This window comes from Symphalangus syndactylus, chromosome 15, assembly GCF_028878055.3.
Source record: "Symphalangus syndactylus isolate Jambi chromosome 15, NHGRI_mSymSyn1-v2.1_pri, whole genome shotgun sequence".
In the NCBI taxonomy this organism is placed as follows: Eukaryota; Metazoa; Chordata; class Mammalia; order Primates; family Hylobatidae; genus Symphalangus; species Symphalangus syndactylus.
The window spans coordinates 9,510,176-9,525,727 of NC_072437.2; the positions used below are offsets into that span (position 1 = coordinate 9,510,176).

The 15,552-nt window shown below is 49.7% G+C and overlaps 1 protein-coding gene across 7 annotated transcripts; it reads right to left on the reverse strand.

The window, feature by feature from the left end:
• Positions 1–273: 273 nt before the first annotated feature.
• On the reverse strand, positions 274–8,394 carry ING1 (inhibitor of growth family member 1). Of its 7 annotated transcripts, none has more exons than XM_055244678.2 (2): positions 8,029–8,394; positions 274–1,819 (listed from the first exon to the last, which is right to left on the reverse strand). In XM_055244678.2, exon 2 carries the CDS (start codon positions 1,746–1,748, stop codon positions 1,116–1,118), a length of 633 nt encoding a protein of 210 aa, XP_055100653.2. In that variant the 5' UTR covers positions 1,749–1,819; positions 8,029–8,394; the 3' UTR covers positions 274–1,115. The 7 variants fall into 7 exon arrangements, with proteins under 7 accessions (XP_055100653.2, XP_055100652.2, XP_063474703.1 ...); XM_055244677.2 differs by lacking the exon at positions 8,029–8,394 and adding an exon at positions 6,744–7,391; XM_063618633.1 differs by lacking the exon at positions 8,029–8,394 and adding an exon at positions 6,983–7,351.
• Between the last annotated feature and the right edge of the window lie 7,158 nt (positions 8,395–15,552).

Below are 15,552 nucleotides of genomic sequence, written 5' to 3' on the forward strand. Positions count from 1 at the left end.
CTAGAATTTAAACTTCATATAATGTTCAAACAGATGGTGAGCTGGACTTGACAAGTGGGCAGTAATTGCCTGACCCAGGGTCTGAATACAGATTCTTTTCTGACACGTATTTATTTGCTGGCAATTAAGTAACTTCTACTTCATTATTAATAATAAGTGAGAACAATAATACAAAATTTGCTTAAGGCTTTGTCTAAACTGCTGGTGTATAAATTTTTAAGACAAATTTTAAAAGTTACTTATGACAAAATTAAATATACTACTAGAGGAACAAACTGGCCAAGTTTCATTTATTTCTTCACGTAACATTTTTACAGCTCACATACAGCAGGAAGCACACCTTTGCACATAATTGTGACATTAGCTTCACAACAGCATCTGCTGACTGCACTTCCAATTATAACAAGTGCAAGTTCACTTGGAAATGTACATTTATACACCTGATATAAATTAAAGATGGCTAGACTATGATTGGTGATAGCAAAAGCATGACTTGAGGTTCCTTGACTAGACCACTTGTTTAAGAGAAGTGTACCCAAGCATTTTAAAATGGCCATTTGGGGAACAGGCCAATATATAAAATATCTGTCATGTAAAATTTAACCATTTACTTTTTTAAAAAATAATCTTCAAACTTTAAACCTTTGTTACTGAATTGTTATATGGATATACATCATGACAGCAAGAAACACATTTACTACAGGCTGTAGTTTTGGTGACGTGGCCAATTAAAAAAAATTGTTCATAAAGTAATAATATTACTTTTATTAAAATAAAAAAGCTAAATGAAATATCTTCCTTCCACATTTAATGTGTTAGGTTGAGTTTAGTCCCCCTCCTCCCGCAAGAAATCAGTCTGAGACTTAAGTGTTGAATCAAACCTATATTTGTAGTTTCTAAAATGCTGATCCACAGACCACTTTCTTGTTACACGTGTACCAATGACAACAAAAGGCAAACAGAATCACTGCCATCCCTATGATGAAAGGAATGGTTCCTTTTCTAACATTCTTTAAAAATATACATTTTACACTCCTTGCACCTCAACAAAGGCAGCAATGTAATAAATACACGGTTTATTTTGTCCTCCTCACTACAAGGCGCCTGTCCACAAACTACCTGTTGTAAGCCCTCTCTTTTTTGGATTTCTCCAGGGCTTTGTCCATGGTCTTCTCGTTCTCCCCCCGGCACTTGGGACAGTACCACTTGCCCTTGGGTTTATGATTGAGCCCCACGCACGAGAAGTGGAACCACTCGATGGGGCACTCGTCGTTGTCGCAGCCGATCATCTCCCCGTAGGAGACCTGGTTGCACAGACAGTACGTGGGTTCATTGGGGTCGATGGGGAGGTCGGCAGGGGACGCCTCTCGCTCCGCCTTGGCCTTGGAGCGCTTCTTCTTCTTGGAGGTCTTGGCCTTCTTCTCCTTGGGTGTGCCCGAGGCACCGTCGTCGTGGTCGTGGTTGCTGGATGCGTTCTCGCGGTTCTCGTTGTTGCGCTGCCGCCGTGAGCGCTTGCTGTTGGGCTTCTCAGCCTGCGCTGCCGCCTCGCCTTTGGGCCTGTCCGCGCCAGCCTTGCCGCTGTTGCCCGCTGTGTCGCCCAGCTCCTGCTGCGCCTCGAACAGCTCCACGTGGCTGTCCACCTGCCGCGTGCGGTTCTCCACCAGCTCCACCATCTGGCTCACGATCTGGATCTTCTCGTCGCCCAGCTCCTGGCTGCGGATCAGTGCGCGCTGCACACAGTGCAGCATCCGCCGCTTCTGCGCCCCGTCCGTCTCGCGGCTGAAGCGCTCGTAGCACTCGTCCAGCTCCTTCAAGATCTCTGGGGGGCAAGAAGGACAGGCGTCACTCGCGAGCAGGACACCGGGACAACCCACACGGCCCCGGACGGGTCTATGGAGAGGGCTGGCAGGCGTCCTAGGGGCCAGCGCATGGCTTGCCCAGAACAAAGCCCACCAGCCACAGGCCCTCCCGGGCCTATCTGTTCCTGTGCTAAACTAAACACAAATGCCAGCACAGCTCCCACAGCGGGAGCAGCCGCTCCAGCCACCCCAGGGAACCTGAGAACAGTTCCCAGGCACGCACGGGTGACAACGCCCGAAGCCATTAAGAGGAAACGTTTAAATGAGGTGCAGTGCTCGGGACCCAACGTTAATACTTTCTATTAATGATTATGTCTATACTGCCATCATTTTTACTCAAATGCTTCTGTTTGAATACAATTATTAATATACATATAACTATATAAACATGGTATTTATTACATTATTTATACACAATATACAAACATTAATAAAATATATTATAAATTATTTGAATATTTTAAATAAAAAAGGTCTTTATTTTCTTTATTTTAACATACCAACATCTAGAATACCCTGTTAAATTAAAGAATGTGTATAAATTTATATAATAGCTCTCTATGATTTAAAGAACCGGGTTAACAGTAAAGGTCTAGGCTACTTTGTGACTTAGGTCCTCAGTTTCAGTCCCCACATTTATTCTAGCATGTTATCCCTCTGTATTAGTGACAGCAAGAACAGTTCTGCCACAATAATCCAGAAAACCTAGCTTTGCTTTATTATCATCATGACTTGTTATTATTTTAGGGACAAGGTCTGTCTCTGTCGCCCAGGCTGGAGTGCAGTGGCGCGATCTCGGCTCACTGCAGCGTCGACCTCCCAGGCTGAAGGGACCCTCCCACCTCAGCCTCCTGAGTAGCTGGGACTACAGGAGCACCACTGTGATGGGCCATTATTATTATTTTTTAACTGCTGTGAATGCACTAGCCTTGCTTTAAAACGAAGCTGGTAGATTTTACTTTTGCATCTACTGCTTAAACAAAAACATCTTCACATCTGTTAAAGTCAATGGGCCTTAAAATGTTATCAAAAACAAAAGAAAACCTCTTCAGTATTTAAATGTAAACCTTCTTGGGCATGTTAGAGGAAAGTGTATATGATTTTAAAGTGTAATTTGGCAAGTGTAATTAGGCAATTTCTCAAGAAACAAAAGCTGTTAAAAAAAATCTAGTTGAAATAAGGGAAGTAAACAGTCTTGCCAAAAGGCTACTTAAATACACAGAAATTCCAGAGTTCTTTTTCCTCAAACAGTAACCATTAAATTAAACAGTACCAGATTATTCTCCTAAAACCTTTTTGCAGTCTCTTTAAACAAGGCAACAATACTACTTTTTTTTGTTGAGACGGAGTTTTGCTCTTGTTGCCCAAGCTGGAGTGCAATGGCGCGATCTCGGCTCACTGCAACCTGCTTCCCAGATTCAAGCGATTCTCCTGCCTCAGCCTCCCAAGTAGCTGGGATTACAGGCATGTTAATCCATGCCCGGCTAATTTTGTATTTTCAGTAGAGACAGGGTTTCTCCATGTGGGACAGGCTGGTCTCCCAACTCTCGACCTCAGGTGATCCACCCGCCTCGGTCTCCCAAAGTGCTAGGATTACAGGAGTGAGCCACCGTGTGCCTGGCCAACAATACTACTTGTAAACTAAGGGAGGGGCTGAGAGTGAGAGGCATTGTCTAAAATGTTACCCCCTTCCTTTCCAGATCTTATCTCCAAATAGTTATAAGACATATACCTAACACTAGAGTAAACATAAGAACTTAGGCCAATGCTGAAGCTTCTCTAAATGGTAATATTTTCCAGAGTATATTCTCAAACTAAAGACAGCTTGAAGACATTTCCTAGAGGAACAATGCAGGCTGCCTGCCACCAGGAGGAATGCCCTAGTCTAATATAGTAATTAATTATAAAAATAAATAGCTGTGTTCAACGTATCCAAGTAATACCAATTTATCCAACTTATTTATCATAATGTTAAAATTGTGTATCTTTTTTTTAAATGGATTTAGGGTTACAAAATGGTATCACTTCATCAGTAATCAAAGTTCTAAAGACAATATTGTCATTTCATAGAAAACTATCATAAATTTAAAATTTAATAACACAGAGGTTATTTTACATCAGAAGCAAGCTTCCATCCAGGTGAAGCCTAATTTGTGGGCAAGAGAAACAGATACCCCATCGCAAAATTACCAAGAAGTATTTCTGTTACCTAACATTTCTTTGATACTCCAAGCAAAGTATTTTATCAACAAAGCCACTAAATACAAATATTTATAAACAAGAACAACACCACTGCTAAATAGGAAGCCATCCTTCCAGACACTCTGCTTCTTCAATGCCAGCAACTCAGCTTCACACACACTGCTGCCTTTCTTCCAAACATATTCCACACCAACATTACCATGGAAAGCAGCAGCACATGCAATTTACAGATTAAATGGGATTGTAGCAACATTTAAATTGGTTTGTCCAGTTACTTTAAATGTATTTTAATTTTACATAAGGGTTGCACTGAAGTTCTTTATGAAGCGAACTTCCCAGGGGGTGGGTGGGTATTTTTATAATAATGCTTGAAAAATAATTCAAGCAACCTCAAACACCATTTTAAATCGATAAACTATAATCCAAGTTTATGAATTAACATACAATTGATGCCTACTAAGCAAAAGACGTTTGACTTCCTACAGAGTAAGTCTGTGAAAAAAAGCTTTGTCTTTCAGAACTACGGGGCAGAGCTCAGCATTTACACCTAAGTCCAAGGAGCTGTGACCCTCGAGACAGATTCGCGCGTTTCTCGGCGCTCCCAGCTGCGCGGCTCCAGTACTCCCCCGGGGCGGCGGGACTGTGATCTTTCCTGAAGCCAAAAAGTTCATCATCCTAGGTGAACGTGAAGCAAGCAGCAAGCCAGGCTCTCCCCGACAACAGGAGGACAAAGTGGCTCCGTGAACTTTGCTGTCTGTACAGCTGGGACCCTGCACCCCGCCCCGCGCTACTTTTTTCTATCGTCGAACAATCAAAGTGGTCTCAGCTCCTGCCTCCCTTCCGTCCGGAGTCCCAGGGTCACCCCACGGGGCCCGTCTGGCCCGAGGACAGCACCTTCCAGAAAAGTTTCTGCGCCGAGGGTCCCGCTCGTGGACGCAGCCCCAGTCACTCACGTTTCCACGGCCACGCGCGGCCCCACCCTCGGGTCAGCAGAGATGCGACCTGAGACTGTCTGCGAGCCGGTCTCGCGGGTCGTGGGAGGCGGCCCGAACTGCAGCCCCAGCCCCGAGCTCCCAGCCCCGGGATCACTGCTACTACCATAGCTCCGCGCCCGAAAGTGGCCGGACTGAGTGGAGGGGCCGGGGCGACACCCGCCAGGCCTCCAGCCAATGGGGAGGAAGCCAGCGAGACTCGCCCCGCCCCCCGAGAACCGCCGCCTATGGGAATCGCCGATTTGGAGGGCGGAGGCCAGGAGGAGAACCAACCACACCGCAGGGAGGACGAGCACGGCCCGCCCCAGCAGCGAGAAGGACCAATCCAAGGCCGGAGACCGAGCGACCCGAAGGCGTTCAAATCAATTCGTCCACCCTGCACCCCGCTCCTCCCCGAAAAAGAAAAAAGACAGCGGAAACACAGACCAATGCCAGTTATTGCGCTAGGCCCGCCTTCATCCGCCTCAGCGACCAATCGTTCCGCAGGGGAATGATAAGGACATTCCACGAAGGACGTCACAGCCAACCACTGGGAGGCTGAGGCGGGACGTTCCACAATATGCTAATGAAGTTCCTATAAAAGTCGCTGCGAAGCTACGTCTCGGATAGAGCGCGCAGGGGCGCCTTCCTGGTAGAGAAATCTAGTGCTTTCGGGGACAGCGGTCAACATTTTTTTTTTTGCGCCCCCCCCGCCCCCCCAGCCAACTCTTCCGTTTCCCTACTGCGTAGCCTTCTAAACATTAGTAAACTCCGAGTGGTGATCCACATTCAAAACAGAGCCCCTAAAGCCTTGACTGACCTCGCAGGAAAGTTTCCCCAACAGCCAACAATTCCCGGCGGACACGAACTCGCCACCTCTCTCTGACACCCTGGGCAGCCAGGTCTGCACAGAACGACCCACAGGTCCTCTCACCTGCCACGATCCTCTCCAAGCCAGCGATCTGCCCGCGCCCCCCCAAGCGCAGCGCAGCGCAGATGGGCGCCTTCCTCGCCTCCGCTCCTCCCCTTCCCTTCCCTACGGCACACAGAGAAAAGCCCTCGTCCTCCGCAAACTACTACCGGCGGCGTCGCCCCTCGCAGTCGGCCCCTACTCGGTGTCCAGCGCCAAGTGAGGGCCGGAGGGGGCTGGGCGAGGGCGGCCGACCTACCCCGAGCGGAGTATTACCCGGTACTTTATGTAACACTCAGATTTGGGACTGGGTGGGGGGCGGCGAAGAAGGGCCGGAGGAGCGGCGTTGCCCGGGACCGAGGCACCGGGTCGGCGGGAACCCCGGTCCACAGCCGCCCTTCTCCTGCAGCCCCGTCTCGGCGCCCTACAGCCCCAGGCGCCGGCACATCCCTCCATCTCGCGCCGTAATCTGCACCCCCTCCTAGAGGACGCGGCTTGGACCCGCCGCCCCCTCCCCCGCAGCACCCGCCTCATCACTTCACTACAAAGAGCGCTTTGGTCGCGCAGCCTTGCAGCGAGACCTCTCGCGCCTCCTTCCTCCTCCGTGTCCCGGGCTTTGCACACAAGGACCTTGGCGAATCAAAGGCGTTCCAGACCTTTTGTTCCTGCCCCTGCCGAGGGCCGCCGCTGCGGAGCCGGCCGCTTCCTCTGGTCCACGGCAGGACCGGCCCGGCTCCGCGGCGCGCCCGGACCCGCCGAGAAGGAGGCGGCCGCCCCCGCCCATCCATCACCCGGCCGTACCTTGGTATTTCGCGTCGATCTCCCGCATCAGCGAGACATTTCTCTGCAAGTCGAAAGGGAGAGACTCGATGGAGTCCAGGTAGTCCTCCACATAGTTCACCAGGTGGAGCTGCTCCCCGTTGGCAGGACTCAACATGGTTCACCCTGGAGGTCCCCGGCGACTCGGCGCGGCTTTCCGCTTCCTCCAGCCCCCGCCCCCCTCAAAAAATAGCACTGCAAAATGCAAAGCTCTCGCTCACCCGGCGACCCCCTCACGGGCTCCTGCTTCGGCCCGGCGGCTACATCTGCCGAGCCCGTCTGCCGCCTCCGGGTCCGCGGGGACCCCAGCGCCTGAAGGCGCGGGCCGCGGTGGCGGTGGCTCCCGGGCGCAGGCCCCCTCTCAGGCGGCTGGGCTGGCGCTGGGGGCCGCGCGTACGAGCGCGCACACACCGGCGGGAGAGGGCCCAGCGCCGCGGCCGCCGCTGCCCACCCGCCCACTGGGCTGGGGAGAAGAGAGGAGCGGAGCGGGCCGCGGGAAGGGGCGCGCTCCGCCGGCCGCTGAGCCGCACTTGTCCAACGTGGAAAACCCAAATACCAGTTTCAAACACTTGGGAAACATTCAGCCCCGCTGCGCAGCGCGCATGCGCCCCGGCCCCCTCCCCCGGCGACGGCCCCGCCCCCCGCCGCATTCACGCCCCTCACCGTCCCGGGCCCCGGGGGCTGCGGGCCCGAGGCCGGCCCTCGCTGGGGCGTGGCCTTGCCTGTCACTTTTGCCAGGGGCGAGGGTCGCGGAGGGGGCAGCGTCAGGGCCGCTGGGGTGGGGACGGCGGGCGAGGCGCAAACTTTACTAGGAGTTTTTGGCACTTGGAGGCAGAGCCCGTTGGGCGGCGCAGCACGCCCGCCGGGAAACGCAGGGGAGCGGCCTGCTTAGCTGAAAACCCGACCAGGACGTAACGGGCCGCGGGACAGAAGCCTCCGAGACCATAGAACGCAGCAACTACCACAGCCCGCTCCTCAGCCCGACTCTTCATCCCCGCCCCACAGCGCGGTATAAGTAGGACCCGAAACAGAACTGGCAACCGCAGTAGCCAATCTACTTGCTAACCTCACTTTGACAGCCCAATCACGATGAAGAGGAGGCGGGGAGACCGTGAGTAATGCCCCCAGACTCTTACTACTAGAAACCCAAGTCCTCCGGGAGGCGGAAGGAAGGGGAAGGCCGGCCACGGGCGGAAGTGGCGGCGCATGCGCACTGGCACCCTCTAGGAGTCCTTTGAGCTGCGGCCGCAGTGTGCGGGAGACCTACCCGTTCCGCGGCCGGACCACCACTCCCAGCAGCCTAGGCGGCTCCCGCGCCTGCGCCATCCGTCACCGCCCTCCCTTTGTGTCGCCTCCCGGTACTCAGTTTGGAACGGCTTGGAGACAAAGGGGCCCGAGAGGGAAGCTGCTTCCTAGTGCCGAGCCCCAGAAGAGGTGGATAGGCACGAGGGGCGCCTTCCCTAGGCCTTATCTCTTCCCGCCCTGTGCCATGGACACTGTTCTCGGAGGCCGCTCCTCACACTTGGAAAGGCCGCCCACAGTATGCAGACACCCGATCGGCCAGTGTCTTGAGGCCATTCAGCTCCCCGGACCGCCTTCCCCCGCGTCGCCCCTCTACCCTCCCGAAGCTCCCGGATTTTGGGCTGAGAAGCCTGCACGCCACGCGAGCCCGTTGCCTAGGCGACCGGCCCCGCGCGCCGGCCCGCCCCCTTCCGGTCAAAGGACCCGCCCCTCCTGGGCGTGGCCTCATGCCTTTGTGCACTTCCCGCCTGGTTCTCCGGTTCCGGCGCGGCCTCGGCCTCGGCTTCGGTCTCCGCCCGGCTGCGGCCGCCGCGGGTCCCCTCCGGGGTGGCCCCGAGAGCTGTGCTTGCCACGCTTGGCTGCTTTTTTTTCTCTGATTTTCTAACGCTTTGTACCCTGCTCTATTTGCATTGTCTTTTTTTCACCAAGTTGGAGAACGATACCCTGTCAGTTTTCACCTTTCTCACCGGACTTTCTCTTTTTCGGAGAGCCGGGTTGGTGGGCCCTGTCCCCAGCCCTTGCAGTGTTTTTATATCAACTGCACTCCAGCGCGGTTCTCCATTTTTCTTAGCCTCTTAATTTGGACAGGGTCGGATTTCAGCTTTTATCCACCGGGTTTATCCTGTTGCAAAGCAGAGTACACAGCTTTAGACACAAAATAATTGCAGTTGAAATGGATACACATTCTGGTGGTAAGATTTGGAAACGTGGTATTTGATGGAACCCTGTTGTGACATCTAAAACTATTTGGATTTTTAAAAAAAGTATTCTATGTAATCCAATAAAAATTTGGATTCGTCCAGTATTTATAGGGTAGATTATTAGCCGCAGTGGTGCTCATTCCAGCGCCCTGCGGGGTATTTTGTGCTATGGATGTGAGTACGGCAGAGACTGAATTGAGCTGTTTTGTATTTGGAATCGGATTGTTCACGTTGCAACGTTGCTGCAATGATAAATGGATGGATACTCTTTACACTTTGAAGTGGATTTAATCTTCACTTTTAAGCCCCTTCATCTCATCTACACATCAGGAGAGCTTTTGCTTTGATAATTTGAGGAAATGGCTGTTATTTTACTTACAGATCACGCTATTCTAGTCTTGGCCTAGTTAAAAGCAAATGAGTAGTTTCTACAAGATTTATTGGCCACTACTTGGTCTGCACAAAAGACCATAACACTTGGCCGGACGCGGTGGCTCACGCCTGTAATCCTACCACTTTGAGAGGCTGAGGCGGGCGGATTGCCTGAGCTCAGGAGTTCGGGACTAGCTTGGGCAACATGGTGAAACCCTGTCTCTACTAAAAATACAAAAAAATTAGCAGGGCATGGTGGCGCGTGCCTGTAGTCCCAGCTATTCGGGAGGCTGAGACAGAATCACTTGAACCCAGGAGGGGAGATTGCAGTGAGCCGAGACTGCGCCACTGCACTCCAGCCTGGGCGACAGAGCAATACTCTATCTCCGGAAAAAAAAGAGAAAAAAAGACTATGACAAGATAACATTATGTGGAAACAAACATTATGTCGAATAGAGAGTATAGAGGGAGTACAAAGTTGAATAAGGAAAATTACGTCTTTCCCTCAAAAAGCATATAAGTAATTTAAAAGTACAATAGTAAGAAATAGACCGGTTCTTCTATTCCTAGCATTCATTGGCTCTAGGATGAATAGTGTTTATCTGAACTCAAGAATAAAGTTGGAAGTAATTTACCCCTTACAAAGATAAGATGGAGTTTAACCTAGGTTATCTTTAAAAAAAAAAAAAAATCACAATACAGTACAATCTGAGTAATGATTTTGTTCCTCTCGTTATGTACTCTTCACATACACATAAACCAAAAAGGCATCTTATGCATTCAACAAGGAATATTGATGAGTGTCTACCATGTGCCAACTACTGGTTCGTGCGCTGGAGATACAGTAGTGAAAAGTTTTCTGGAGCTTTACATTCCATAAAACTCTTAGCCCACCCCTTGGGATAAAAAGTCAAAAAAGATTTTATCTTTTTTGGAACAAACTTAGAAGACCAAGCCATAAAACATAATTAACTTTGATAATGAATTTTAAATGTCACTGAAGAAAGGTGCTTAATTTTGAAGTTATGTTGAAGAATCTTGTCTCTCAGTTTTGTTTCCTGTGGCGTATTACAAAAATGGATGTTAAAACTTTTCTGTAGAACAGAAATTTCAAATGGATTAAAAAGAAACATTTAAGGCCGGGCGCGGTGGCTCACGCTTGTAATCCCAGCACTTTGGGAGGCCGAGGCGGGTGGATCACGAGGTCAGGAGATCGAGACCACAGTGAAACCCCGTCTCTACTAAAAATACAAAAAAAATTAGCCGGGCGTGGTGGCGGGCGCCTGTAGTCCCAGCTACTCGGAGAGGCTGAGGCAGGAGAATGGCGTGAACCCGGGAGGCGGAGCTTGCAGTGAGCCGAGATCGGGCCACTGCACTCCAGCCTGGGTGATAGAGCAAGACTCCGTCTCAAAAAAAAAAAAAAAAAAAAAAAAGAAACATTTAAAAATTAAACTTTTTTCTAAAATTGTATTTCCAGTCTAACTGAAAATGCTCAAACCTATGAGAGTCAGATATAAGAGATGAACATACAATTCTTTTTCTTTTTTTGAGACGGAGTCTTGCTCTTGTCGCCCAGACTGGAGTGCAGTGGCGTGATCTCGGCTCACTGCAACCTCCGCCTCCCGGGTTCAAGCAATTCTCCTGCCTCAGCCTCCTGAGTAGCTGGGATTACAGGTGCCCAACACCACGCCCAACTAATTTTTGTATTTCTAGTAGAGACGGAGTTTTGTCATGTTGGCCCAGGCTGGTCTCGAACTCCTGACCTCAGGTGATCCGCCCGCCTTGGCCTCCCTAAGTGCTGGGATTACAGGCGTGAACCACCGCGCCCGGCCAAGCATAGAATTCTTTAAGTTTCAAAGTGCTTAAAAAATAAATGCAAACTCATTCATCTTAAACCTGAAAACCCCTAAACCATATGCTACCATAATCAACTCTACTTCTGATTTACAAGATTTTGCCTTGAAAGAAAATGTAATACTGAGAACTCGATTTTGTTATTGTTGTCATTAAGGACTAAGAAATGGCATTAGTGATATTTTGGAATCATTAACTTTAACACACTTCTTCCTTCTAACCTGGATTGGAGAGGGAGGTGACTTAAATTAAACGAATCCTCTTTTTAGGTATATATGGTGTGTTAGTCAGGGTTCTCTAGAGGGACAGAACTAATAGGATGGACAGAGATATATATAAAATGTATATACATATAGATAAGCTTATTAAGTACTAACTTACATAATCACAAGGTCCCACGATAGACTGTCTGCAAGCTGAGGAGCAAGGAGAGCTAGTCTGAGTCCCAAAACTGAAGAACTTGGAGTCCGATGTTCGAGGGCAGGAAGCACCCAGCACGGGAGAAAGATGTAGGCTGGGAGGTATGGTAATGAAGAGCATTAGCAGTCTGTTTTACTTTACCTTAATATTCAACCTGCAAATATTCAATATGCAAAAAAGATCACATTTCTAACCATCATTAAGTAATGAGTTATGTTTCTCCTTGTTTTGATGATCCCCAAAAGCCTTAAGAAAACAGAATTGGGCCGGGCGCGGTGGCTCACGCTTGTAATCCCAGCACTTTGGGAGGCCGAGGCGGGTGGATCACGAGGTCAGGAGATCGAGACCACGGTGAAACCCCGTCTCTACTAAAAATGCAAAAAATTAGCCGGGCGTGGTGGCGGGCGCCTGTAGTCCCAGCTACTCGGAGAGGCTGAGGCAGGAGAATGGCGTGAACCCGGGAGGCGGAGCTTGCAGTGAGCCGAGATTGCGCCACTGCACTCCAGCCTGGGCGACAGAGCGAGACTCCGTCTCAAAAAAAAAAAAAAAAAAAAAAAAAAAAAGAAAACAGAATTGGCTGCTGGGCACAGTGGCTCATGCCTGTAATCCCAGCACTTTCAGAGACCAAGGTGGGCGGATCACCTGGGGTCGGGAGTTCAAGACCAGCCTGACCAGGCCGGGCGCGGTGGCTCAAGCCTGTAATCCCACCACTTTGGGAGGCCGAGGCGGGCGGATCACAAGGTCAGGAGATCGAGACCATCCTGGCTAACACGGTGAAACCCCGTCTCTACTAAAAAAAAAATACAAAAAATTAGCTGGGCGCGGTGGCGGGTGCCTGTAGTCCCAGCTACTCGGGAGGCTGAGGCAGGAGAATGGCGTGAACCCGGGAGGCGGAGCTTGCAGTGAGCCGAGATCGCGCCACTGCACTCCAGCCTGGGGGAGAGAGCAAGACTCCGTCTCAAAAAAAAAAAAAAAAAAGACCAGCCTGACCAACATGGAGAAACCCCATCTGTACTAAAAATACAAAATTAGCTAGGCATGGTGGCACATGCCTATAATCCCAGCTACTCGGGAGACAGGCAGGAGAATTGCTTGAACCCGGGAGACGTGAGAAAGAGGCAGGAGAATCGCTTGAACCCAGGAGATCACGCCATTGCACTCCAGCCTGGGCAACAAGAGTGAAACTCCATCTCAAAAAAAAAAAAGAAAGAAAAAAAAGAAAACAGAATTGGCCAGGTGTGGTGGCTTAGGCCGGTATTCCCACCACTTTGGGAGGCTGAGGTGGGTGGATCACTTGAGGTCAGGAGTTCCAGAGTCCCAGACCAGCCTGGCCAACATAATGAAACCCCATCTCTACTAAAAATAGAAAAATTAGCTGAGTGTGGTGGCATGCATCTGTAATCCCAGCTACTCAGGAGGCTGAGGCAGAAGAATCACTTGAACCCGGGAGGTGGAGGTTGCAGTGAGCCGAGATCACGCCATTGCGCTCTAGCCTGGGTGATAGGGCAAGACTCTGTCTCAAAAATACATACATAAAAATAGAAATAAAAATGCAAAAATTAGCTGGGCACGGTGGCGCGCACTTGTAATCTCAGCTACGGTGGAGGCTGAAGCAGGAGGATTGCTTGAACCAGGAGGCAGAGGCTGCAGTGAACCCAGATCAGGCCACTGCACTCCAGCCTGGGTGACAGAGCAAGATTGCCTCAAAAAAAAAAAAAAAAGAAAACAGTAGAATCACTGCCAGTGAGGGGCTAAAAACATTACATGAATTTTCTGAAGACAGAAGATACTATTGTTAATTTAAAAGTTATGATGTTCTATGAACAATTCAAATACACCACATGTCCAGATTCATGTGCAGATTTGATCTTCAGTGTTATTAAGCTGCTTTCAGAATCTCTGCTCCAGTTATTTCCTTGAATTCATGTGTTCTCACAGATTGCAGCTGAGCTTTTTGTTAATTGGCTTTATTTACTGGCACATCTGATATCTGAATCAGCTTTATCAGGTATTTTACTACCCAGATTTCTTCCCACCTGCACAATTAATCCCTTGTGTAAGGGATTAATTCATCAACGTTCAACAAGCTCTTTTATTTCTTTTTAAATTTTTTTTCCAGCCACAGGAAAACAAAAAACAAAACAAACAAAACCCAAGTCCTTTTCTGAATTTAGTGCAGGGCACAGTGAGAAGTTCAAAATAATGTACAATTTAAGATAGGGAGGTAAATATACACACAGCACTAGAAAGTTACAAAATAACATAAGGCAAGAAAGAAGTGATAATATTCAGGGGAATTTAGAGTAGTTAGGTAACATGAGTGGTCAGCGTTGATGCAGGCTATGTGGTCTCCTAATTCTAACATTTTAACCTTATTAAATTAGACCATAGATTACATTAGACTACAGTTAGCTTGAAACAGAATTGCAGAGTTGGACTCCAGGATATTGAGAAACTACTCTAGGTACACACTTGTTTGTGTCTACCTAAACCTTTGCTTTTTAATAAAACACCAAAGCAAACTAAAAACAACAAAAAAAAACCAGAGGAACCTCTCCTGTTTTGAGAACTGGAAAAGCAAAGGGGACTTTTCCTTTTTTTTTGAGACATTGTATTGCAAGACACCAATAGAGGCACTTTTTTTTTTTTTTTTTCAGAGGGAGTCTCCCTCTGTTGCCCAGGCTGCAGTGCAGTGGTGTGATCTCAGCTCACTGCGACCTCTGCCTCCCGCGTTCAAGCGATTCTTCTGTCTCAGCCTCCCCAGTAGCTGGGACTACAGATGCACGCCATCACGCCCGGCTAATTTGTGTATTTTTAATAGAGACGGGGTTTCACCGTATTGGTCAGGCTGGTCTCCAACTCCTGACCTCAGGTGATCCACCCGCCTCAGCCTCCCAAAGTGCTGGGATTACAGGCGTGAGCCACTGCGCCTGGCCCAATAGAGTCACGTTTGTCAAGCTAATGTGAGTAACTTTCAGAATGTTTCTGTTCTCAAGATATGGGATCATGGAACTTTTAACCTTAAGATGAATCACAAGCAGACATTTCTGCTGCACATACCTGATGAATGAAGTTTCCTAGCTTTGGTCATTTCATCCGGAGACCCCAGGAGAGTGTTGAAGTGCAGACATGCTATGTGTCGGGGCGGGGGTGGGGGGGAAGCGCCCTGTGTATTGGAGTGCAGACGTGGTGTGTGTTGGGTTGCACACTGTGTATTGGGGTGCACACTATTGGAGTATAGATGTGTGAGGGTGCACACTATATTGAGGTGCACATTGCATTGGAATGCAGATGGTGGGATGCACACGTGCTGTGTTGGGGTGCACACTGTACTGGGGTGCAGACATGGTGTGTGTTAGAGTGCACAGTGTATTGGGGTGCACACTGTCTATTGGGGTGTACACTGTACTGGGGTGCAGACGTGTGCTGGGGTGCACACTGTATTGGAGTGCACACTGTATTGGGATGCTGATGTGGTGTGTGCTGGGGTGCATACTGTGTATTGGGGTGCTGACTGTATGCTGGGTTGCACACTGTGTATCGGGGTGCACTGTGTTGGGATACTGACGATGTGCTGCAGTGCACAGTGTATTGGGGTGCAGATGTGTATGCTGGGATGCACACTGTATTGGGGTGCTGACGTGTGTTCTGGGGTGGACATTGTGTATTAGCGTGCTGAGGTGGGGTGTGCTGGGATGCACACGTGCTTCGCGAACAGGCCAGGGCCCGGCAGCAGAAGCTTGCACTGTAAACGCTCCCCCCGCGCGGCGGACACAGGTCCAGGCTGGTACAGGGCGCACACGGACGCCTCGCAGGACCTGGGCTAATAAGGAGAGGGGATCGGCACGGTCCCGCCTCTTCCTACGGCCTCCCGGCGCGGCACCGCCCTCCTCCCTCCACCCCGGGCCTTCCCCGCCCCCACC